This window comes from Taudactylus pleione, unplaced genomic scaffold (genome assembly GCF_031769625.1).
Source record: "Taudactylus pleione unplaced genomic scaffold, aTauple2 ptg000026l, whole genome shotgun sequence".
NCBI lineage: Eukaryota > Metazoa > Chordata > Amphibia > Anura > Myobatrachidae > Taudactylus > Taudactylus pleione.
Window position 1 is genome coordinate 10,605,610 of NW_028284428.1, and position 27,817 is coordinate 10,633,426.

The 27,817-nt window shown below is 43.0% G+C and overlaps 1 protein-coding gene across 6 annotated transcripts in view; it reads left to right on the forward strand.

Moving 5' to 3' along the window:
* Window positions 1–27,817, forward strand: part of MAP3K15 (mitogen-activated protein kinase kinase kinase 15) — a 266,385-nt gene that overhangs the window by 206,825 nt on the left and 31,743 nt on the right. For all 6 annotated transcript variants that reach the window (XM_088451616.1, XM_088451618.1, XM_088451617.1 and 3 more), the window contains 2 exons: window positions 2,020–2,177; window positions 2,597–2,780. In XM_088451616.1, coding sequence (XP_088307742.1) covers window positions 2,020–2,177; window positions 2,597–2,780 — 342 coding nt within the window. The remainder of the gene's footprint in view (window positions 1–2,019; window positions 2,178–2,596; window positions 2,781–27,817) is intronic.

A 27,817-nucleotide genomic window follows, 5' to 3' on the forward strand; every position in this document is an offset into this window, starting at 1 on the left:
TTGCTGCGATAGTATGCTAATCCACTGTGATCACTATGCCGTTGCAGCACACCGTAAGGACGCCCACTTTACCTTACACACATCCGTAATCCTTAGCAAGACTGCGAAACCATCGGTAGCATCGAGCACAATCGCAGCCTCATGCACACTTGCACAAGCTCAGACATTACTCAGTAATTGCCGACCTCGTGCACACAATGAGTACTCTAGCTGTGTAAGGCATCGCAGAGGATAATTTATGCAAGCCCATGCAACGGCATTCAAATGCACTGGCACGGCTGCGTTTTGCCGACATCCCCCCCCGTCACCTCCCACAAACGGCACTTCCAGTCAATCACTCTGCGATGGTTCACTATGATCGCAGTCCCAATCACGCCAGGCGTCTTTTATGCCTCTTTTCTTTGCCAAAAATGCTTCTTAGTCACAATGTAATGTGACTAGGACGTACCAGGAGACTGTGCTGATTAATTTGATAGGCATCACTTATATATCTGTGCACGACTGAGTGTCTGAATCTGTATACAAAGTTGTACGATGCAGCGGCCGTGGCTTTTTTCGCACACAGATATACTACTGTCACATATAAAATTAATCAGCACAGTCTCCTGGTGTGTCCTAGTACATCGCATTGCGACTAAGACGCATTTTCGGCAAAATAGACGCCCTGCGCTAGCAGGGTCACACAGGACTTGGCAGCTCACTCCCGCAGGGCATCTCACGCCACATGGTGTATTGAGGCTAGATGTATGAGGACACATCTGTAGTTCAGAATTGCACACTCTGTACAGAAGTATAAATATGCCTGATTTCACACATATATCTCATACAGCTATGCCCAGCTACATCCTTGCCGCTGGCGTCGCAAATCTCGACAAGCATAGCGCGAGACGTGTGCCTGCGAGCGGTAATGTGCACTGCGTTTGCGCCAGTGCCTCCATAGTAATACATGGTGCGATTGCAGTGCACGCCATAGCGTACAGTAGCATATGCAGGCACAGGGAATCGCATGGCACAATGCGTGCGCACGTTTGTGGCGCGATCAGCCACAATGTCACTGGGCGCATCTGTACCAAGTAGAAGTAGGTGCAAGTGTGCCCTGATGGTACCAACCACTCATACGGATAGGGGCAAGCATACCGCTCTGCATACAGATTTAATTGAGTGCACACAATGTACTGTACCTGTACTGCCTCTGACACTATGCAGCACTCATATCGCAGAAAGTGAAAGCCATTAACCTGCCATGATTTGTCACTGCCATATTCTAAGCCCCTTTCTCATCATCTGCACTATGACATGTAATGTAAACGCTACTTCATATTACACTGCCTCACTGCTGCCCTAATTTAGTCTAGAACATTTTCTTTTCACAGCGGCTGTGCAATAGTGTGCAACAATGAATCAGGCCCATAGTATTCAATGTCAAATTTCACCTCCCTTCGTAGTAAACCGTACTAGATGAACTTTCACTGTTCACCACTGCTGCCTGCAATCCATTAGTGCTCCTGGGCCCCCAGCATAGAGGGGCTGATTTATTACCGATCGCAATGATGTTATTAGAGGGTTAAGGTTGTTGTTCTGCTGCTAGGAACAGAAACTTGCTACACATTTCCTTCTAAGTGACAGCTACGGAATGGCTTCTTCCAGTAGACTGCTGGGTGCTTTAAACGGGATACTTTTGATATTTTATTATTGACAATTTAATTACCAGGCTCATGACCAGTTTTCTGCTGTTTCAAAAATATCCATGAAAGCGTGTTCCTTTTCATCCTGCTAAGGGAAAAACGTTCTCCATTATACTGTATGTACTTATGCTACAGCTGCATATCACATACTACTCTCAGCGAAGACAAAGCTAACTTGCCCTATTAGTTATGTCATCCTTTGTACAAGTGCCAGAAACACTGGGAGATATATTACATGGAAAACAACCAAAGCCTTTCCCAATACATTTCCCCCATCTGCTTGTTCAGTCTCTTATGTTAGAGTATACTAACATGATCTGTATCTGTGTTTTAGGCACGTTACAATACATGGCTCCAGAGATTATTGATAAAGGGCCCAGAGGATATGGCGCACCCGCTGACATCTGGTCTCTTGGCTGTACGATTATTGAAATGGCAACAGGAAGGCCCCCATTCCATGAGCTGGGAGAACCCCAAGCTGCAATGTTTAAGGTACAAATCCATCTGTTGTTCTTTGTGACAATGAATAAAAATAACTGTGCTACAGTATGTGTGTCTCATTCTGTAGGAGCATTACATTAAATGGGTAAGTTAATGACCTACTGCAGAACTCCATGGGGCTGATGCAGAGTTGTGTACAAGTCTTTGTGCTGGCTGATTTTGCGTGTTTTAGCTTTGCGCATGCTCCGTAGCCAACATACGCACATACCGGTGATTCCGAGGTGTATGAGACAAAATTCAGCACATTGGGTGCTCAAACCTCTTATTCATGATAACTGTGCACAGACTATATTCTAATACTATATATGTCACTGTTGGTGGTTTCTGTAATGCAATATAATGATGACATTTCTTAAATTTTTATTACTTAGCTTAGGCCTAGGTAAAGCTGTATTTGTCATGTGTTACAGGTGGGCATGTTTAAGATCCACCCAGAGATCCCAGAATCGCTGTCAGCAGAGGCCAGGGCTTTTATTCTGCTCTGCTTTGAGCCTGATCCGGTGAAGCGAGCAACAGCAGCGGACCTGCTGAGGGACTTCTTTCTGAAGCAAGCCAATAAAGGCAAGAAAAGTAAAATAGCATTTAAACCCGCAGGTAAGTTTCCATTAATATCAGATCTGTTGTGAGGCAGTACTCTCTTTGGACTCAAGTTAGCATAGGACCTTGAAATCGCTCACAATTGATTACATTCTCCTGTTTGTGTTACAAATTATAAATATTACAGCTTATCTTCCAACAATGCTGTAATTCCCAGAATATCCAGGGAAATACAGCTAAAATACAGCTATGTCAGAAAGTTGGGACTGTTCAGATTTACCATGATTGACAGATCGAGGTTGGGAAGAACCTCTGGAACAGCCAGTGAATAGCTAATTATACATAAGTACATGTGGAATTGTACAGCTTGGAAATATACTTTATCTTTCTGAAGTTTTGCTCCTATTGTGAATTTTCCAGAATATCTGTTTGGAGATGCAGCAAAACTGAAGCATCAGCATAATGTTTATGGTGTAAAAGCATTGCTGATGTTTACAGCCGCTCAGAGGTGCTTTCAGCAAAGAGCCAATTAGGATCTTAGGACGACGTTCTAAACTTATAGAAGTCAAGTATGGATGCAACATACCACTGTGCCCAACTATTCTTAGGGACAGTTTTATGCTCAATAAAAGTATGAGCCTTAATAAAGAGTGGTCACAGCCTTTATTAAATCAGACTCATTAGAATAGAACAAGATCATTTAATCTGCACACTACAACATGAATTTACCCCAAAACGCTAGGAAACGTTGAGAAGTAGTATTCTATCATCTCTGCAAAATAATGCAAAATATAGTTTATCGTGATGTACTGTACAAAGTTCACTGCCCCCAAATAAATAAATTTGGGGCAGATGTATAGAGCTCTGAGAAGTGATAAAGGGGAGAGTGATAAATGACCAGCCAATCAGCTTCTAACTGTCATTTTTCAAACAGGGCCTGATTCAGCAGTGCGCGCTACTGCACTGCTGAACGCAGTTTCCCGATGTTTGGGAATCTGCGCAGGCACATGGCCCATTCTGCGAGTGTGCAGAATGGGTCCTGCTAACTCGCTCGCAGACTGGCAGCAGACTGTCAGTGATTGACAGTCTGCTGCCTGCGTGCAGCTTTGCAATTACAATCCTTGCAGAATCAGGCCCTCAGTCTGTAACATGACAGTTGGGAGCTGAGTGGCTGGTCGTTTATCACTCTCCACTTTATCACTTCACAGAGCTTCATACATCTGCCCCAGTGTCACAACCAGCCCTGGACTATGAATGTTTCCAGGCATAATAGTACTTCCCAAGTATCCAGTTGTACAGGCCTGGTGTAATGGTGCGTACACACCTGACAGATATATCTGCAGATGATGGTCGTTCATACACACTGAACAGCCATCATCTGTGTCTTGCTGCGGGTCCCGGCGACCAGGGGTGTGTACCGACGGGCGGGGGGCATGTCCAGCTGACCCTCCTCGAGGCTTCTGCTGTGTGTGTACGGGCAGTCTGCGCACCACCCGTACACACCTGCCGATGGCCAGATATGTCTGCAGACATGTCTGTCCATCGGCTGTGCAGCACAGCCAATGTGATATGTCGATAAACGCCGATGTTCACCGACATATTGCGGGTACACACTGCCCGATGGGCAGCAGATATATTGGCCGACCAATTGATAGGCCAATGTATCTGTCAGTGTGTACCCGCTTTACATTTGACACTGTAATTCTGATAGATTCCCGTAATTATCAAGAATACTGTCATCTTTTTCCTGGTCAAAGATTTTTTTTTTGGCAAAACAATTAGTATTGTTACAATCCAGTACATTACTTGGATCTAAGCTGAGTTCCCGGGATTGTACTGTATTAGCATTAGCTGCGTTAAATCCCAAGTAATGAAATACTTGAGATTATCTAGAGGTAACCAAACTCATTTTTACACAGACTTTTTCTTAGAATTATGATGGTCTTTATTAGGTAGCTTTCCAGTCTCTAGGAATTACAATGCTATCAATAACGCACGGTAACCAAGTACATTTGGTAACATTTATTATAATTATATTACTGAATAGTGCAGTGGATCATTTTACAAACTATTATTCTATATTTTTGTTGTGTTTGTGCTTTAACTTTAGAAATGTTATCAGTATGTTTTATTTTACAGGAAACAACAAAACAATCAAATATGCACATTAACATAACCAAGATTTCGGTCATACAGTATAGAGACTTTGGCCCTCATTCAGAGCCGTTCGCTATTTGCGGTCGTTCGTTCAAAAACAAGGGGTGGCTATTCAAATGATCCGTTCGCACATTGCAGTCTGTTCACACCTCTAAGTCTGAACGAGCGAGCAAAACATACGCTCGTTTATTTGATAAAAACGCCCCCTGGCCGCTTGCACCATACGTCATGTCCGCTATTTATTAGATTAATCGAGTACATCGTACAGCGTATGAACTGCTCGCTATTCTTGTGGTTGGTTTTTTCAACCGCTATTTTGCGAGCAGTTCTGAGTTTAAAAAAACCAAGTGACGTGGTCAATGACGCTGCTGGATTAATTATGCACACCCTTAAAACGCCCGTTTTGACCTTTAAGCACGCCTGCGTTCGAATTCCACTCCCCCGTTTTCAAGCACCTTCCCCTGTTACCACCCACATACGCCTCCTCCTGTCACTCAAAATAGCAGGCACTCGCTATATAGCGTACAAACGATTTTCGGCCGCACTGACTGGTTCGCGCATGCGTACTAAAAACCGTACGCATGCGCAGATGTGCGAACATCGCTCGGAACGAGCGTACTGCCGCTAACGAGCGGCTCTGAATGAGGGCCTTTGTTCATGGATATGTTGAAATGCTGCTATCATTATGTTACTGTCCTCACCCTGCTGATTCACTTCTCACAACCTGTTTCCTGTGCAAGACTACTGATGTGTATATACTATACTTATTTGTAGAGAGAAGAAAGTACTGTTGCACAGGAAAATGTATCTAATTAGAATATCACGGAAATTACCCCAAATAATAGTAACTATCAATCAGTATTGTTAATGGGGGTGCTACCACAGATCCAAATGGTTACAAATTAGAGAAAAAAAGGGAAAGGAAGGGAATCTGTTACTGGTGCACTAATATTAAAATGTATCCTTTATTCATTTGTTTAACACAATTCCATCTAGCCGAGTGTCAAACTTGTCCAAATGATCTAAAAATTATATAGCAGCATTAACTGGTTCGCTACGATCTCCATAATATGCTATGTAACCCTAATCTGATATCACTGTGAATGCTCTGTGAGTCTAAACCGATACTACTGTGGATGCTCTGTAACTTTCATTTGATAATATTATGAAAGGGAGTTGTACCACTAACTATAATGTATATAGAAGTGGGAACACAGTAAGAGTCTAAAGGACTCAGAGGGGTCTATTCAGCAAAAGTGACGATGTTGCCCAGAATATTATTGGGCAACATCGTCACAATATTTTATGAATTATTACAATTTTTGGATTCTTTTTCAGCATTATTTTCTGCAGGGACAGCGGTTTGGGTAACACGCTGTCCCTGCTATGTTACAGAAGGCATTGTTATCAGTTTCCGAAAACAATACCTTCTGTTTCTGCTACTGCGCATGCTCAGTCATGCGCTTCCGAACAGTCTCCGTCCCGGCTTCGAGGTGACCATAGACAGGTAGGTGCAAATACAGCCTGTCCAAAGAGATTGACATGTGTATACAGGCTTTATATTAGCCTGTATACATGTATATTTATGCGCTTTTATATTTAACATTTATATATAAATGTTAAATATAATCACATGTCAATCACTTCCGGCAGGTTTAACAGGCTCTAATTGGTCTTACCTGCCGGCGGTCACCGGGAAGCAGGGACAGAGACTGGGCGGTGTTACAGGATGCTGCAGGGACTTAAGGGAAAATTTCCATCTGTCCCTGCAGTTTTCGGGCAATTTAATGTAATTTCTTCATATAACACCATTCTGTGATGACATTATATAAAGTAAAGATTTATCGAGTGATTTTACATTTTTTGCTTTGCTGAATAGCAAAAAGCGTGAAAGCATTGTAGAGATCAATGGCTGATCCCTACAGTGCGGTACTCTGTAAAATGGGAATTAGTGGAGAAGATAATTACGTTATCTCCATTATCCCATTGCTGAATAGGGGAGGTACATAAAAAATGTGGAAATTATGATTTCCGCATTTTTTATGCAAAAAAATCATTGCTGAATAGACCCCAGAGTGATTAAGCATATGTAACACTTATAAGATTATTCGGATATGATGAAAGACTTGATCGGGGTAACATCAGTCGAGAAATGTTAAATAAATGAACATCCCGTTACACACAGTGATATTACTAACAGATTCAGCTGTGAAATTGTCCTAACATATAAAATAATCTATTTCCCCCGCCCCCCCTAATTAATACACGGTTAAGACTGCAAATTTGGATAGTATAAATGCAGCATCGGATACTAGCATCAGTATGAATCATACACAGGGTTAGCAGAGGGAGACATTTCATGTAAATTCAGTATTCACTGAAAACAACCTAAATACGGCACATTCTCTCACTGCTGATAAAAACAGCATACTGTACTTGGCAGTGACTGTATCAGATGGTAGTAAACATTTTGATACATTGTTTATGGTAAATACATAGTTACCTTGCTGCAGTGATTCCAACAGCATGAGCTTGTTTAAATTGCTGTGAACTGTGAATATAAATTATATTTATGAGCGATATCTTAGCATACCAGATACATCCAAATAATAAATACATTTGATATTAATACAGGATTATTTATTATATAAATTATTAGGAGACAAATGGCTATTAAAAGAATTTTATTATTTTATTTGAATCACTTTCTGTACATTTCATACACATTTCTTACTATTATTTCAGCCAACATATTTCGCTTTGCTTTTCGTATTATCTGGAATTGTTTTAAACAAATGAATAAAGGTTAAATTGTAATATTAGTGCACCAGTAACAGATTCCCTTCCTTTTCCTTTTGTCTCTAATATATACTATACTTATTAAAATGACATGGGCTGCTCATTACAAGCACATATGATGGCCCTTATTAAGTTCAGATCCATATTGCTTTCCTGCAAATTATATATCTATACTAATGAATGTTGTGTCTGAAAACTGCATAATTTTGTAGTAGAAACTCCTAGAAATAACCTGCACTTTGTTTCATTTTGATCTGTCAAGTTAAAGCTGAGAAATAACAAAACTAACATATATTGACATATATGCAAGAGATAGATGTGGCACCATGTGCGTGGCCGGTAAGGGGTGTGAGGAGAGGTGCTTTGGGCCTGCGTTTACTTGAACAGGATAGGCTAATAACAGTCTGTGCACAGGGCACACAGTGACATTGGTGTGAGTGGTGGGTGAATAGGATAGGCTAATAACAGTCTGTGCACAGGGCACACAGTGACATTGGTGTGAGTGGTGGGTGAATAGAATAGGCTAATAACAGTCTGTGCACAGGGCACACAGTGACATTGGTGTGAGCGGTGGGTGAATAGGATAGGCTAATAACAGTCTGTGCACAGGGCACACAGTGACATTGGTGTGAGTGGTAGGTGAATAGGATAGGCTAATAGCAGTCTGTGCACAGGGCACACAGGGACATTGGTGTGAGTGGTGGGTGAATAGGATAGGCTAATAGCAGTCTGTGCACAGGGCACACAGTAACATTGGTGTGAGTGGTGGGTGAATAGGATAGGCTAATAGCAGTCTGTGCACAGGGCACACAGTGACATTGGTGTGAGCGGTGGGTGAATAGGATAGGCTAATAGCAGTCTGTGCACAGGGCACACAGTGACATTGGTGTGAGTGGTGGGTGAATAGGATAGGCTAATAGCAATCTGTGCACAGGGCACACAGTGACATTGGTGTGAGTGGTGGCTGAAGGCACTGCTGCCACCAGTCTGTATAGCGCTGTTGGTCACTGGGCCACTCGCATGACGGGGCCCCAATGCATAGCAATACAACTATAACACCTCAAATAAAATGTTGGCAGAAGCGATTTCATGGTGAGCGAAGCCGCAGGCAATAGCAAGTATTATATAAAATTGATCTAAAAGTTTTGCAATGTAACCATGCATTCTGAGTATTTTATAAAAGGGTTGAACTAGCAGCCGTGCGCTTGTCTTGTATTTATTAATTTTTTCTTGTTTGTACAGTTTGAGAACATATATTTAAAATTGTCAGTTTTATGTATGATATAATGAGTGTTGCAAAGGGGCCAAGTTACTTTCCTTTGCGAGTACTCTCCAGGGGGACGTTGCTGCCACTCAATCCATTCTTGGCTCTTGTGAAATAAATCACATAGATTAAATGTGCCACAAATAAATCTGAGATGTTCTGTCAAAGAATGAGGTTAGAATTGATGATGTCACTTAGGGTGGGTACACACCTAAACGACTGGCAATCGCACTGATCTTCAGGGCTATTTGCCTTCACCCTGGACATCGCATGATTGCCGGTACACACTGCACGATTTAATGAACGACGGAACGATTACTTGTTCCGTCCTTCATTAATATGTATGGCGCCGCATGCGATATCGGGAGCATGCAAATCGGGCTTACATACCTAAGCACGATATTGCCGATTTGTCGTTACGATTTGGCGAAATTGGCCCGATATCATGCAGTTGTGTACCCACTTTTAGTGACTTCTCAGCTTTATTTAGAATTACAAGGATCAAGTAGCTCACTTTCCCACCTGCACCCATACACCACCCAGCAACTAATCACACATGTTGTTTCACTAGACTGATCATAGCTGATATGCAATTGGTTACTTTTGCTGTACACAGAATTGTTTAGCACTATTTTAGTTTACTATGTTTATAAGGTAAATGTAAACCTGTAAGTGACTAAGCAGATCTTCAAACAGGACCCATTACACATGGTGCATCGTAGCCTTTTCTCTTTCGTATTTTCCAATTGCTGATAGGTTTCCTAGTCTAAGAAAATTGACCATTAACAATCAATGTAGATAGGACGAAATCCAACCTAAACCAGGCTGTCCAGCAGCTCCTCCTTAGGAATCAGATTGTGGTTAATAGCAGGTTTGCGTAAGAAGTGCTAGACCAGGTAACAAAAGTGTTGGGTATAGGATCCCAGCAGTCGGGATGCCGGCGGTCAGAATACCGACAGTGGCCTCCCAATACTCAAAATCCCGACACGTTGAAGGTAAGTATGCTAACCCTAACCCTTCCCCTAATCCTCCCCTCCTGCAGCCTAACCCTAAACCTCCCGCAGCCTAAATCCTAACCCTCCCCCTAGTGCCTAACCCCTAAACCTAAGCAGGTGAAAAGTTTTCATTTGAACTACGTGCTTTTATTATCGCACGTCTAGCGTGCACATATCAAGCATTATTATGTCTCATATCAAACATACTATTTCTCATATCAAATATTACTGTGTCTCATATCAAACATTACTATGTCTCATGTCAAACATTACTATGTCTCATATCAAACATTACTATGTCTCATATCAAACATACTATTTCTCATATCAAACATTAGTGTCTGATATCAAACATTACTATTTCTCATATCAAACATACTATTTCTCATATCAAACATTACTATGTCTCATATCAAACATACTATTTCTCATATCAAGCATTACTATTTCTCATATCAAACATACTATTTCTCATATCAAACATTACTATTTCTCATATCAAACATACTATTTCTCATATCAAACATTACTATGTCTCATATCAAACATTACTATTTCTCATATCAAACATTACTATTTCTCATATCAAACATACTATTTCTCATATCAAACATTACTATTTCTCATATCAGACATATTATTTCTCATATCAAACATTACTATGTCTCATATCAAACATTACTATTTCTCATATCAAACATTACTATTTCTCATATCAAACATTACTATTTCTCTTATCAAACATTAATCATTTTCATATCAAACATACTATTTCTCATATCAAACATTAATCGTTCTCATATCAAACATACTATTTCTCATATCAAACATTACTATTTCTCATATCAAACATTAATCGTTCTCATATCAAACATACTATTTCTCATATCAAACATTACTATGTCTCATATCAAACATACTATTTCTCATATCAAACATACTATTTCTCATATCAAACATACTATTTCTCATATCAAACATTACTATGTCTCATATCAAACATACTATTTCTCATATCAAACATACTATTTCTCATATCAAACATTACTATTTCTCATATCAAACTTTACTATGTCTCATATCAAAGATACTATTTCTCATATCAAACATTACTATTTCTCATATCAAACATTACTATGTCTGATATCAAACATTACTATTTCTCATATCAAACATACTATTTCTCTTATCAAACATACTATTTGTCATATCAAACATTACTATGTCTCATATCAAACATACTATTTCTCATATCAAACATACTATTTCTCCTATCAAACATTACTATTTCTCATATCAAACATTAATCGTTTTCATATCAAACATTACTATTTCTCATATCAAACATTACTATTTCTCATATCAAACATACTATTTCTCATATCAAACTTTACTATGTTTCTTATCAAACATACTATTTCTCATATCAAACATTACTATTTCTTATATCAAACATTAATCGTTTTCATATCAAACATTACTATTTCTCATATCAAACATTACTATTTCTTATATCAAACATTAATTGTTTTCATATCAAACATTACTATTTCTCATATCAAACATTAATCGTTCTCATATCAAACATACTATTTCTCATATCAAACATTACTATTTCTCATATCAAACATTAATCGTTCTCATATCAAACATTACTATGTCTCATATCAAACATTAATCGTTCTCATATCAAACATACTATTTCTCATATCAAACATTACTATTTCTCATATCAAACATTAATCGTTCTCATATCAAACATTACTATTTCTCATATCAAACATTACTATTTCTCATATCAAACATTACTATTTCTCATATCAAACTTTACTATGTCTCATATCAAACATTACTATATTCTCATATCAAACATACTATTTCTCATATCAAACATTACTATTTCTCATATCAAACATTACTATGGGGCCTATTCATCAGCACTAAAATAAAGTTTTTAAGGACATTTTCCTTAAATAACGTTATTTTGGTATTCATGTAGCCACTTAGCACAGGAGATATCACAGATATCTCCTTGCTAAGTTCCCCTGCGTTAATTTCCACACTCCCCATACATTAGTATGGGGATGTGGAAATTGTGGTATTCATCAAATTCCGAAAATTATAAATTTTCGGAATTTGATGCAGTTACTATTCGCCACTGTGAGGTGGCGAATAGCAGGTGAAACTTACCTGTATCCGCGTGTGCAGGTCCCCCGACGAGTCCCTCCGGCGCTCTGCTCCGTCCTCAGGCTCCGGAGGCTGGTCTGTCATGTGTGCTCCCCAGCAGAGCACAAGAAAGTTTAGACAAAAAAAAAAAAAGTTTTTTTTTTTCTAATCTGTCATCTGGTCTGCTGGGAAACCACATGACAGACCAGCAGGACGGAGCCGGAGGCTGCTGCGCGGACAGGTAAGTCGGGGGGGGGGGGGAGGTGAGTGGAGGGGGGAGGGGGGTGGGGGGTGTCACACAAACTTAACGCATCTGTAGGCAGTGCTGCGCATGCGCTGGTTTTACAGATGTAACAGCACATGCGCAGCACTGTTTCCAGATGCGATAAGGTAGTGTAGGCAGGGAAAAGTATCTATTTCCCGAAAAGCTGTCATCGCAAAAATGACAGCATTTCGGAATAGATACTTATGGAGAGGTGGAATGATGAATTCCACCTATAATTAGGTAGAATTCCATGAGAGTTCTAAAGCTAATTATCTCCATTGAATTTTTAGGTTTAATGAATAGGCCCTTATGTCTGATATCAAACATTACTATTTCTCATATCAAACATACTATTTCTCATATCAAACATTACTATGTCTCTTATCAAACATACTATTTCTCATATCAAACATTACTATTTCTCATATCAAACATTACTATATCTCATATCAAACATACTATTTCTCATATCAAACATTACTATGTCTCATATCAAACATACTATTTCTCATATCAAACATTACTGTGTCTCATATCAAATATTACTATGTCTCATATCAAACATTACTGTATCTCATATCAAACATACTATTTCTCATATCAAACATTACTATGTCTCATATCAAACATACTATTTCTAATATCAAGCATTACTATTTCTCATATCAAACATACTATTTCTCATATCAAACATTACTATTTCTCATATCAAACATACTATTTCTCATATCAAACATTACTATTTCTCATATCAAACATACTATTTCTCATATCAAACATTACTATGTCTCATATCAAACATTACTATTTCTCATATCAAACATTACTATTTCTCTTATCAAACATTAATCTTTTTCATATCAAACATACTATTTCTCATATCAAACATTAATCGTTCTCATATCAAACATACTATTTCTCATATCAAACATTACTATGTCTCATATCAAACATACTATTTCTCATATCAAACATTACTATTTCTCATATCAAACATACTATTTCTCATATCAAACATTACTATTTCTCATATCAAACATACTATTTCTCATATCAAACTTTACTATGTCTCATATCAAACATACTATTTCTCATATCAAACATTACTATTTCTCATATCTAACATTACTATGTCTCTTATCAAACATACTATTTCTCATATCAAACATTACTTTCTACTTCAGGGTCCATAGGGTATCCACAGGATACCTTGGGGTATAGGTGTGACGTCAGTCGCTGGGCACCATAGAGTTAAGCTTTTCAGCCTCCCAGGATGCACTAGGGTCCCCCTCCTATACCCCGCCCCCGAGCCAAGGCACCCCAGTTTAGTTTGGTGCCCGGCCGGCGTCGGGTGCACCTGTCGGAGTGGGGGCTAGAAGAGCCCCTGAAGCTCTCTTCAGTGCAGCTGTGGCTGCACATCTGGATGTACAGCATGGACAGTCAGTCCTGACATCCATGCTGTCTTCCCTACACCCCCGCCGGTACCAGAACGCCGGTACCGATCCGGGGATGCTGGTGCACAGCTAGCGGTGACCCCAGATGTTCTGGACCATGGCCGGATCCAAGGGGGACAAAGGTAAGCAGCGGGGTCCCGCGGTGGGTCCCCGCTGGTCACATGGTCCTAAGTGCCCAGGCAGGGGGCTCCCTGGGGACTGGCTGCAGCGTGGAGCCAGGCGACCAACCTGCGCTTTCCACTACCCCCTGGGACAGCGGACCGCAGCAGAGCGGTAGCGCTGCGGCATCCCAGGGGTTAAATGCATGCCAGGGGAGCGCGCCTTCCCTGTCTCACAGCCGGCGCCTCCCCCGCTGCACACAGCCCTCTCTGCATGCTGCCGACTGGTCCTGTGGCAGCGCTCCTCCCCCAGGCCAGCCTCCTCTCTGCTCCTCGGCGGCCATCTTCCCCAGAACGCATGGTGAACGCTGCTGGAAGCGCTGGACGGAAGCATCGTGGTCTGGGTCCCCCCGCATACCTCTCCTCCGCTGTGGTCAGGTATGTGTATGCAGCACTGTGTCCTACCAGGCCCTGTGTCTGCGTAGTTGAGTGATCAGCGCTGTTAGTGCAGGAATTGATTTTCTTTGCATTGTATGTGACTGTGCTAGCGCTGCTGCCTGTAACTTTTCTTTAAACTGTCAGCTTTATTACTGTCCCTGTTCTTTCTGCTAAGCCCTTGCGGTGCGGTGCTGCAGGGTGGTCTCTCGCCTATTTAAGTTATAATTGGTGAGAGAGGTCACATACGTGGTGCCATCATGTCCGAAAGTGATATTCCCCTCCGGCTACAGTGTACTACGTGTAAAGTACCGTTAGCGGAGGGGGAGGGTAGCGAGGAGGGCCTTTGCCGGCAGTGTTTGTCCATGGCGCGGCCTCTTACGGTTACAGCACCGGTACAGGAGCCACCCTGGGCTTGTTTTGCTCAGGCGCTTACAGCCTTAGTGGGCCAGTTAGCTCTGCAGCCCGCGTTTACACCGATGGGTTTATCCCAGCAGTCAGTGGTGTCGTCACCCATGCAGGGTTTCCCACGACAATTGGTGGTGCCCCACAGTCTCCCTATTTCCCCGCTCCCGGTTTCTCAGGAGCCAGCGTGGGTTAACTCCCTGACGAGTTCTGTACAGCACTTGTCGGATGTGTTTCAAGGGGAGTCTGTGATGCGGCCGCATAAACGGCCGGTGGCGTCTCTGTCGGCTCCTTATGAGGATGACGAGGGGACTTCTGATGATGGGGAGATTCTGGATCCTTACGATCAGGAACCTCTCCATACTAAGGACGCTGATGCTAAGTCCAAAGTATATATTCCTGGACTTATTCGGGCGGTCCGCACAGCCTTGGTGATTGAGGACGAAGTTCCCCCAGCGGCTAAATCTAAGTATGCCTTTTTCAAGGATGTGAAGGGCGATGCCACAGTCTTTCCTCTTTCGGGTCAGTTGGTGGACCATTTAGAGGAGGCGTGGAAACAGCCTGGCAAAAGATACCAGCCGCAGAGACGCCTGGCGGTGGCTTATCCATTCGCGGATAATTATTTTGCAAAGTGGGAATCCCCTCCACAGGTGGATTCTCACGTGACCCGTCTTGTCCGTAGTGCCAGATTGCCGATGCCATCCATGTCCTCCCTTAAGGATGCTACGGACCGCAAGGTGGAAATCTGCCTGAAGTCCGCTTATTCCCTTGCGGGGGGGCAGCACGGCCGGCTATGGCCATTTGCTGGGTTGCCAGAGCGATGGAGCGCTGGGCGGATTCATTAGAGGCTTCTTTTGATTCCGACTGTCCGGCCGAACAGGCGGAGTTGATTGGCAATCTCCGTGATTCGGCCACCTACATCAACGAGGCAGCCCTAGACATTAGTACTCTGGTGTCTAGGATTTCTTCAGCAGCGGTAGCTGCTCGTCGCACCTTGTGGCTGCGATCCTGGAAGGCGGACGCAGATTCCAAAAAGGGTCTGGAGGCGTTGCCGTTTACCGGAGAAGTTCTCTTCGGTCCGGATCTGGATAAGATTGTGGCCACGCTGGCGGCAGCCAAATCGGCTTGTCTCCCGTCGGCCGCTGCTCCTTCTGGTTCTGGACCATTGTCCTTTCGGTCATCTAGGGCCCAGGGCAGGCCCAAACCACAGTCGTTTCGTCGACAGGCTGGTCCTAAGAAATCAGCCAAGCCCCGGAAGCAGGCATGGAGTACCAGACGTCCGGCCCCCAAGCCAGATGACAAGCCTGCGGCCTGACGGTCCGGGCCTCCCTTTGGGGATCCCAGGGTGGGAGGCCGCCTGCTACAGTTCGCCCAGTGTTGGTCGACCACTACGACAGACACTTGGGTTCTGGAGGTGGTTTCCCACGGATACGCCCTCTCCTTCCGGCACAGACCCCCGGCTCGATTCTTCACCACGGGTCTACCATCAGACCGGAACAAGGCTACGGAGCTGCGGAAGGTATTGCACACTATGCTCCAGGCTGGAGTTATAGTGCCTGTTCCATTCTCCCAGAGGGGCCAGGGTTTCTATTCAAATCTATTTTTGGTACAGAAACCCAATGGGTCATATCGTCCGATTCTCAACCTCAAAGCACTCAACAAGTCTTTGCGGGTCCCGAAGTTTCGGATGGAGACCCTACGGTCCATCATTCTGGCGCTGGAACCTGGGGACTACATGGTGTCATTGGACATACAGGACGCTTACCTGCATGTCCCTATTCTTTTGCGCCATCAACAGTTCCTCAGGTTTGCAATCCGCAGCAACCACTTCCAGTTTCGGGCGTTACCTTTTGGCCTGGCGACAGCACCACGTGTTTTCACCAAGGTGATGGCGGTCATGGCGGCTTCTCTGCGGCTGCAGGGAGTCCGCATGTTGCCGTACTTGGACGACCTGTTATTGGTGGCAGGATCTCCAGAGCTCCTGTTACGCCACTTGGACCTGACCATTGCACTGCTGCAACGGCACGGCTGGCTAATCAACTGGCAGAAGTCCACTCTAATCCCGTCTCGGAGGATTCTGCATCTTGAAGCCTTATTGGACTCGGGACAGCAAAGGATCTTCGTGACGGAGGACAAGATCTCTGCTTTACAGTCAAGGGTGCGCAGTTGTCTGCACAGCCGCCGGGTGTCCTTACACTCGGCGATGAGGTTACTGGGCTCCATGGTGTCGGTGTTCGACATGGTGGAATACGCCCAGTTTCACTCCAGACCTCTGCAGCACCTGATCCTGTCCAAGTGGAACGGGCTGCCTCAGTCTCTGAAGTCCCAGACGATTGTGCTCACCCAGGAGGTTCGCCTGTCCCTTGCGTGGTGGTTACAGACGACCCACCTCAACAAGGGACGTCCGTTCTGGGTTCCAAATTGGGTCCTGTTGACAACGGACGCCAGTCTTCGGGGCTGGGGAGCAGTTTCGGGTCCACACTTGTTCCAGGACAGGTGGACGCCGACAGAAGCGGAGCTTCCAATAAATATCTTGGAACTCCGTGCGGTCTTCAATGCTCTCCAGCAGGCACAGCGGTTTCTCCAGGGTCACCCGGTGCAGGTGCAGTCGGACAACGCTACCACCGTGGCCTACATAAACAGGCAAGGAGGAACTCGCAGTCGGGCGGCTCTCGTAGATGTCTCTCGGATCCTGGTTTGGGCGGAGCGCAATCTTCCGGCCATATCAGCGGTCTTCATCCCGGGAGTGCTAAATTGGGAGGCGGACTTTCTAAGTTGCCAGGACGTTCATCCGGGGGAATGGTCCCTGCACCCGGACGTTTTTCAACTACTGGTGGACAGGTGGGGTCTTCCAGAAATCGACCTCATGGCATCCTGGCACAACAACAAGTTGCCGGTGTACGGGTCTCGCACAAGAGACGAAGGGGCGTCTCTGGTGGATGCTCTGTCCGTCCGGTGGACGTTCCGGTTTGCATACCTGTTCCCTCCGGTCTCCCTTCTTCCACGGGTAATCCGGAAATTCAAACAGGAAGGAGGGACGCTCCTGTTGATAGCTCCCGCGTGGCCCAGACGGCACTGGTTCTCAGACCTTCAGGGTCTGTCCGGGGACAGTCCTCTGCGGTTGCCGCTACGACCGGACCTTCTGTCTCAGGGTCCTTGCCTTCACCCGGACCTGACTCGGCTGTCTTTGACGGCGTGGCTGTTGAGACGGCCATGCTGAGGTCCCGGGGGTTTTCCAGCTCTGTGGTGCGTACCATGTTACGAGCTCGGAAACCGTCTTCCGCGAGGATATACCATCGCGTGTGGCATACGTTCTTCCAGTGGTGTCGACCGAGAGGTTATGCACCGTGGGAGTTTCGTCTGTCCCGGATTCTCGCCTTCCTGCAAGCGGGACTAGATCATGGGCTTCGCCTTGCTTCTTTGAAGGTACAGATTTCGGCCCTATCTGTCTGGTTTCACCGTAGGATTGCTACAATCCCGGATGTGCGCACCTTTATGCAAGGTGTTGTCCGCATTCAGCCGCCCTTTGTTCCACCTGTGGCGCTTTGGGATTTGGCTGTGGTCCTGAGGGCTCTCCAAGGACCGCCGTTTGAACCACTGGGCTCAGTGGATCTTAAATGGCTAACAGCTAAGACTGTTTTCCTTCTGGCCATTGCTTCGGCCAGACGTGTTTCTGAGTTAGGGGCTCTTTCTTGTAGACCCCCTTTCTTGGTTTTTCATGGGAACAGGGCAGTGCTCCGCACTCGGCCCGAGTTTCTTCCCAAAGTTGTTTCCCAGTTTCATGTTAACGAGGAAATAGTTGTTCCGGCCTTTAACTCACCGGGTCTTTCCGTGGGTGAGGCCTCTTTGGATGTTGTGCGGGCCTTAAGGACTTATGTTGACCGCACTTCTTCGTTTAGGAAGTCGGACGCTTTGTTTGTCCTCTATGGCTTCCGTAAAAAGGGTTGGCCTGCTTCAAAGCAAACTTTGGCAGCCTGGATCCGTATGGCTATTTATGAAGCTTATCTTCATGAAGGCCTACCGGTCCCTCCTTCTCTGAAGGCTCATTCCACTAGGTCTGTGGGTCCTTCGTGGGCAGCTCGACGTGGTGCCTCGGCAGTTCAGATCTGCAAGGCTGCTACGTGGTCCTCTGTCCATACCTTCGTGAGGTATTACAGGTTTGACACCTTCGCCTCTCAGGATGCTTCCTTCGGGCGGCGGATTCTCCTTTCTGCACAGGAGCGTCCCCACCCTTAAAGGATACTGCTTTGGGACATCCCCAAGGTATCCTGTGGATACCCTATGGACCCTGAAGTAGAAAATATGAGATATGGTAAGAACTTACCCTTGTTATCTCTATTTCTACGAAGTCCATAGGGTTCCACAGGACTCCCGCCCTGTCACACCTGTGCTGCAGATGGGCTTTGCTCTGGTCACCGGTTTTCCGTCTCCCTCTGGTGAGAATGTGATTCTTGTATGTGTCCAGATCTTTTTTCTCTCTCTTCCTTCTCCTCCTCCGGCCTATGGCTTGATAACTAACTGAGGTGCCTTGGCTCGGGGGCGGGGTATAGGAGGGGGACCCTAGTGCATCCTGGGAGGCTGAAAAGCTTAACTCTATGGTGCCCAGCGACTGACGTCACACCTATACCCCAAGGTATCCTGTGGAACCCTATGGACTTCGTAGAAATAGAGATAACAAGGGTAAGTTCTTACCATATCTCATATTATGTCTCATATCAAACATTACTATGTCTCTTATCAAACATACTATTTCTCATATCAAACATTACTATGTCTCTTATCAAACATACTATTTCTCATATCAAACATTACTATGTCTCATATCAAACATACTATTTCTCATATCAAACATACTATTTCTCATATCAAACATTACTATTTCTCATATCAAACATTAATCGTTTTCATATCAAACATACTATTTCTCATATCAAACATTAATCGTTCTCATATCAAACATACTATTTCTCATATCAAACATTACTATTTCTCATATCAAACATTAATCGTTCTCATATCAAACATTACTATTTCTCATATCAAACATACTATTTCTCATATCAAACATTACTATTTCTCATATCAAGCATACTATTTCTCATATCAAACTTTACTATGTCTCATATCAAACATACTATTTCTCATATCAAACATCTCATATCAAACATTACTATTTCTCATATCAAACATTACTATTTCTCATATCAAACATTAATCGTTCTCATATCAAACATTACTATTTCTCATATCAAACATACTATTTCTCATATCAAACATTACTATTTCTCATATCAAGCATACTATTTCTCATATCAAACTTTACTATGTCTCATATCAAACATACTATTTCTCATATCAAACATCTCATATCAAACATTACTATTTCTCATATCAAACATTACTATGGGGCCTATTCATCAGCACTAAAATAAAGTTTTTAAGGACATTTTCCTTAAATAACGTTATTTTGGTATTCATGTAGCCACTTAGCACAGGAGATATCACAGATATCTCCTTGCTAAGTTCCCCTGCGTTAATTTCCACACTCCCCATACATTAGTATGGGGATGTGGAAATTGTGGTATTCATCAAATTCCGAAAATTATAAATTTTCGGAATTTGATGCAGTTACTATTCGCCACTGTGAGGTGTCGAATAGCAGATGAAACTTACCTGTATCCGTACCAGGTCCCCCGACGAGTCCCTCCAGCGCTCTGCTCCGTCCTCAGGCTCCGGAGGCTGGTCGGACATGTGTGCTCCCCAGCAGAGCACAAGAAAGTTTAGACGAAAAAAAAAAAAGTTTTTTTTTTTTCTAATCTGTCATCTGGTCTGCTGGGAAACCACATGACAGACCAGCAGGACGGAGCCGGAGGCTGCTGCGCGGACAGGTAAGTCGGGGGGGGGGAGGTGAGTGGAGGGGGGAGGGGGGTGGGGGGTGTCACACAAACTTAACGCATCTGTAGGCAGTGCTGCACATGCGCTGGTTTTACAGATGTAACAGCACATGCGCAGCACTGTTTCCAGATGCGATAAGGTAGTGTAGGCAGGGAAAAGTATCTATTTCCCGAAAAGCTGTCATCGCAAAAATGACAGCATTTCGGAATAGATACTTATGGAGAGGTGGAATGATGAATTCCACCTATAATTAGGTAGAACTCCATGAGAGTTCTACCTAATTATCTCTAGAGAATTTTTAGGTTTAATGAATAGGCCCCTATGTCTGATATCAAACATTACTATTTCTCATATCAAACATACTATTTCTCATATCAAACATTACTATGTCTCTTATCAAACATACTATTTCTCATATCAAACATTACTATGTCTCTTATAAAACATACTATTTCTCATATCAAACATTACTATTTCTCATATCAAACATACTATTTCTCATATCAAACATTACTATTTCTCATATCAAACATTACTATTTCTCATATCAAACATTCTATTTCTCATATCAAACATTACAGTGTCTGATATCAAACATTACTATGTCTCTTATCAAACATACTATTTCTCATATCAAACATTACTATTTCTCATATCAAACATACTATTTCTCATATCAAACATACTATTTCTCATATCAAACATTACTATTTCTCATATCAAACATACTATTTCTCATATCAAACATTACTATTTCTCATATCAAACATACTATTTCTCATATCAAACATACTATTTCTCATATCAAACATTACAGTGTCTGATATCAAACATTACTATGTCTCTTATCAAACATACTATTCTCATATCAAACATACTATTTCTCATATCAAACATTACTATTTCTCATATCAAACATACTATTTCTCATATCAAACATTACTATTTCTCATATCAAACATACTATTTCTCATATCAAACATACTATTTCTCATATCAAACATTACAGTGTCTGATATCAAACATTACTATTTCTCCTATCAAACATACTATTCTCATATCAAACATTACTATTTCTCATATCAAACATTACTATTTCTCATATCGAACATTACTGTCTCACATCAAACATTACTATGTCTCATATCAAACATTACTATTTCTCATATCAAACATTACTATGTCTCATACCAAACATTACTATTTATCATATCAAACATTACTAGGTCTGATATAAAACATACTATTTCTCATATCAAACATTACTATGTCTCATATCAAACATTACTATTTATCATATCAAACATTACTATTTCTCATATCAAACATTACAGTGTCTGATATCAAACATTACTGTGTCTCATATTAAACATTACTATTTCTCATATCAAACATACTATTTCTCATATCAAACATACTATTTCTCATATCAAACATTACTATGTCTCATATCAAACATTACTGTGTCTCATATTAAACATTACTATTTCTCATATCAAACATACTATTTCTCATATCAAACATTACTATGTCTCATATCAAACATACTATGGGGTAAATTTAACAAAGGTTGATTTTGCACTTTGAGTGATTTGAGGTGCGATTTTCATTCGATTTGTATTCCATTTTGCTCTTGGGTATTTACTAAAGGCCAAATCGAATGTAAAATCGAATTTCAAATAGAAGTCTTAGTCAAATCGGCCTCAAATCGACCATCGGAAAAACATTGGGCCTGGTGGTTTCCTGCTCCCTTTACAACCCAACAAACAAAACCCTTATTTACTATCATTCGATTTGAAATCGACCTCAAAATCGGACTTCAAATCGCCAAATGAATAGACCTACTTCATGCTTTCGATTTGAGTATGAGCAGGTCGGATTGACACAGATACATGCAGACATCAGTGAGATGTCTGCATGTATCTGACTGTAAAAAGTAATTAAACAGTTAAAAGTTAAAAAAAAATTGACGTCAGGTCTCCCCCCGAAACAGAACCAGCCCCGGACTGTTCAAACCCAGGTCTGGTTGACTAAGTACAGAGAAAAAATTACGTAGGGTCTCCCTGTACTCAGTACAACCAGCACTGGGCTATGGGAAGCAGGGTTGGTTCTGGAATTTTCAGGGAAAAATTTGCGTAGGGTCTCCCTGTAATTCACAGAACCAACCCTGGACCCTTTCTAACGGGGAACTGATGCCACAGCCAGGGGAGCCCTATAACCGGGCCCCACAGCCACAGCATCAGCCATGACCGCTAGTCAGCCCAGGCCAGGGATCCCTGGGGAGTTGGAGACTCCTCCAATAAAGGGGTCTCCCTCTCCAGGGCACCCCTAGCTTAGGCTGATAGCCCGGGGCTATCCCCGCCACCCCTGGGCGGTGGTTGGCGGGTTGATTGTGTTAGTGTAGTGTAAAAATAGAATATAAACATTGTCTTTACAGTAGAACTGCAGGTCCCAGCAAGCCTCCCCCGCATGCTGGTACTTGGAGAACCACATGTACCAGCATGCGGGGCATTAAGGGCCCACTGGGACCTGTAGTTCACCTGTAAAGAAATGTTGAAAGAAACACACACATACCTTACACAGTATAAGTTTAATACATACATTATGTCATGACCAGGGTTTCTCGGCATGGTGGTCGACGGGTAATACCTGTGAGGTCGATATGACGGGGGGCGTCTGGCGGTGGCGCTGGTGTTTTGCGAGGGGCATTGGCTGTGTGTGGTTCTCTGCGGGCACATCGTCACTCTGGGCTGTTGAGGCCTGGCGGTGTTTCCGTTCCGCCCGGCATGGGCGCCGCCATCTTGCCTCCGGCCAGGTGATTCAGTTGTCCAATCCTGGTGGCTCTCTCCAGCCAGTTACGGTGCAGCCAGTTACGGTGCAGCACTTGGTATTTAGGAAGGTCCAGAGCCTTCCTTCATGGCCAGTGCAACATGTTTCTCAGCGACAGCTGAGAGAGAGTTCCTGAGCTCATTACCTGCCTCCTTGGAAACGCTGCCTAGCCTGTTATTTTACCTGCTCCAACCGCTGGACTTCCCTGCACGCTCCATTTACCTTTCTCCTTCCTGAGTACCTGAGCCTGATGTCACCCTGCACCTTGCCTCCACTTACACTCTGTTGGATCACATCCCCTCTGCCTGCATTTCATTTCAGCTCACCATACCTGCATACTGGACTGTTTGCTGCCTGTCACTATCTGGACATTCTCACATTTGCTTCACTACAGTTCCCAAGTGCACTTCAGTGCTTTGCCTGGACTTTTACTTTTGCCATATTCATGTCTACTAAACCACTCATTAAAAGTTCCACATTCTCATTTAAAGCTGCTTCTGTGTCTGCTCCTATCACCACCCCGGGTCCACAACAAAACTAGAACCTCACAGTTTGCACTGGCCCCATGGATCCGGCCACGGAACAGGAGTCTGGAGTGGATTTATTCTGGTGTATTGCAGGCCGTTTGGAAAACCTGGAAACTATGCAGCACCAAATGGCTCAGTTTCTACAGGAGATGTCTAAACGACAAGATAATCTTCAAACCTCACTATTCACCCCTGGGGTATCAGCAACTGTGCCTGGAAATACAGGGAACAGGGTATCCCCCCGTTTACACCTTCCTATGCCAAGCAAATTTGACGGCAACCTTAAGCTCTGTCGTGGGTTCCTGAATCAGTGCGATATATACTTCACCTTACAGACTGATAACTTTCCCACTGCAAGAACTAAAGTGGCATACATCGTGTCTCTGTTGTCCGGCCTGGCCCTGGATTGGGCTTCCCCACTCTGGGAGCGTTCAGATTAGTTGCTGGATAACTATGCGGACTTTGTATCATCATTCAGGAGGATTTTCGACAAACCTGGACGCGCACTGTATCAGCATTGTCCAGTATCATGACCCTGAGACAAGGAATCCGTCCTGTCAGCCAATATACCGTACAGTTTCAAATTTTGGCATCAGAGCTCAAGTGGAATGAGGAAGCCCTTACCTCAGCCTTTTGGCATGGACTTTTGGCATGGACTTTTGATCTGGTCACCCGCGAGCTTCCCACCAACTTAAACGAGATGATTTCACCCTGTAACAAAATTGACCTACGCTTCAGAGAACGTTAGGCTGAAAAGCATAGAACTGACTGGCAAAGGTCATCTACTCCTCCCTTGCCTACCCGTCCATCCCCTTCCCCTATGGATGAAGAGCCTATGCTGGTGAACCATACCCATCTCTCCAAAGAGGAACGTCAGAGAAGGATACTAAAAAACCTCTGCCTATACTGTGGAGATTCGGGTCATATGGTGGCTTCCTGCTCCCGTAAATTGGGAAACGACCATTCCTAACTGACCCTGGGGACATCAAGTTAGGAGTTATGAGCCCGTCCCCAAATACTAGAGATTTCATAATTATCTTAGCTATAGATCACAAGCCTTTATTTCTGCTCCAGTTCTACGATAACCAGATCTGGATAGGCCTTTTTTATTGGAAGTGGATGCGTCATCAGAAGCTGTAGGAGCAGTCCTATCCCAGCATTATGAAGACAATCGAGTTCATCCCTGTGGGTTTTCCTCCAAAAAATTTTCTCCTGCCGAAAGAAATTATGCTATAGGTGAACAAGAACTCTTGGCAGTGAAGTTGGCATTAAAAGAGTGGAGATATCTGCTGGAAGGGGCTAAATTTCCCTTCACTGTCTTCACTGACCATAGGAACCTCCTCTTCCTCAAGAATATCCAGTGTGTGAGCCCTCGTCTGGCCCGATGGGCAACATTCTTCGCTCGTTTCCAGTTCACTCTGACCTTCCGGTCTGGAGCCCTTAATCAGAAAGCGGATGCTCTGTCTAGATCCCTCCTCTGTGACGACAATTCGGAGATCCAACGTAATGCCCCTGTCTTGTAGTCAAGAGTGTTCACCACCATACAGTTACAGCCTCCTACTGGGAAGACTTTTGTGGCCCAGGAGTTAAGGAAGCAGCTCCTCACCTGGGCTCATTCCTCTTGGTTTGCAGGCCATTCAGGTACTCGGAAGACTCTGGAACTTTTAAAGAGAGGCTATTGGTGACCATCCATGAAGGCTGATGTATTAGAGTTTATTTCTTCGTGTACCTCTTGTGCTCAGCATAAGTCTTCACGTCAAGCCCCAGCTGGTGAGTTGTTGCCATTACCTATTCCATCACGCCAATGAACGCATCTCTCCATGGACTTTGTAACGGATCTACCAAGCTCTCAGGGTTACACTACTATCTGGGTCATAGTAGACCGATTTTCAGAGAGGGTTAATCAAGACCTTGAGACCTTCCTAAGGATTTTTATATCATACTCTCAAGACAATTGGTCTGAATTGCTACCATGGGCTGAATTTGCACATAATGCCTCCTAACATTCTTCTACAAACCAAACTCCATTCCAAATTGTCTACGGCCTTCATCCTCGGGTTCCTGAATTTCAAAGCCTGCCTGTCTTCGATGTACCAGCCGTGGAGGATACTGTACGGAGATTCGCATCTATTTGGACTAAAGTACGTACTGACTTGGAGAAGGCGTCCTCTCACTACAAATTTCAGGCAGATAAAAAGCGTAGGAAGGTGCCACGCATGCAAGTTGGAGACCAAGTCTGGTTGTCTAGCCGGAACCTACGGCTCAGAGTACCATCGATGAAGTTTGCTCCACGTTTCATCGGACCCTTCTCCATCATAGAAATAATCAACGCTGTGGCTTATCGCCTTCAGTTACCCTCTTATCTGAAAGTCCCCAATTCCTTACATGTTTCCCTACTTAAACCTCTGGTGCTGAACAAATTTTGTGAAGTTCTCCCTGTTCCCCCTCGTATCCAGACTGAAAGAGGCGTGGAGTTTGAGGTCTCCCAGGTCCTGAATTCTCATGTACGCAGAGGGCGATTGCAATACTTGTTGGCCCGGAGGAGCGCTGCTGGACCGATGCACAAGACATCCACACTACTGCACTCATCAAGAAGTTCCATGCTGCCCATCCTGAGAAGCCTGGTGAGTGTCCTGAGGCCACCCATAAGGGGGGGGGGGGGTGGTTCTCTGCGGGCACATTGTCACTCTGTGCTGGTGAGGCCTGGCGGTGTTTCCGTTCCGCACGGCATGGGCGCTGCCATCTTGCCTCCGGCCAGGTGATTCAGTTGTCCAATCCTGGTGGGTCAACTATGTTGTCCTGAGGAAGGGGTGAACAACACCCCAAAACGTTGACTCACAAATAAATTCTCATATTCTCATATCAAACATTACTGCGTCTCATATCAAACATTAGTATTTATCATATCAAACATTACTGTGTCTCATATCAAACATTACTATGTCTCTTATCAAACATTACTATGTCTCTTATCAAACATTACTACGTCTCTTATCAAACATTACTATGTCTCATATCAAACATTACTATCTCATATCAAACATTACTATGTCTCATCAAACATTACTATGTCTCTTATCGAACATTACTATGTCTCATATCAACCATTACTATATTCTCATATCAAACATTACTATATTCTCATATCAAACATTACTATTTCTCATATCAAACATTATTATTTCTCGTATCAAACATTATTATTTCTCATATCAAACATTACTATTTCTCATATAAAACATTACTGTGTCTCATATCAAACATTACTATTTCTCATATAAAACATTACTGTGTCTCATATCAAACATTACTATTTCTCATATCAAACATTACTATGTCTCATATCAAACATTACTATGACTCATATCAAACATTACTGTGTCTCTTATCAAACATTACTACGTCTCTTATCAAACATTACTATGTCTCATATCAAACATTACTATCTCATATCAAACATTACTATGTCTCATCAAACATTACTATGTCTCTTATCGAACATTACTATGTCTCATATCAACCATTACTATATTCTCATATCAAACATTACTATATTCTCATATCAAACATTACTATTTCTCATATCAAACATTATTATTTCTCGTATCAAACATTATTATTTCTCGTATCAAACATTATTATTTCTCGTATCAAACTTTACTATTTCTCATATCAAACATTACTATGTCTCATATCACACATAGTAATATTTGATATGAGACATAGTAATGTTTGATATGTTTGATATGAGACATAGTAATGTTTGATACGAGAAATAATAATGTTTGATACGAGAAATAATAAT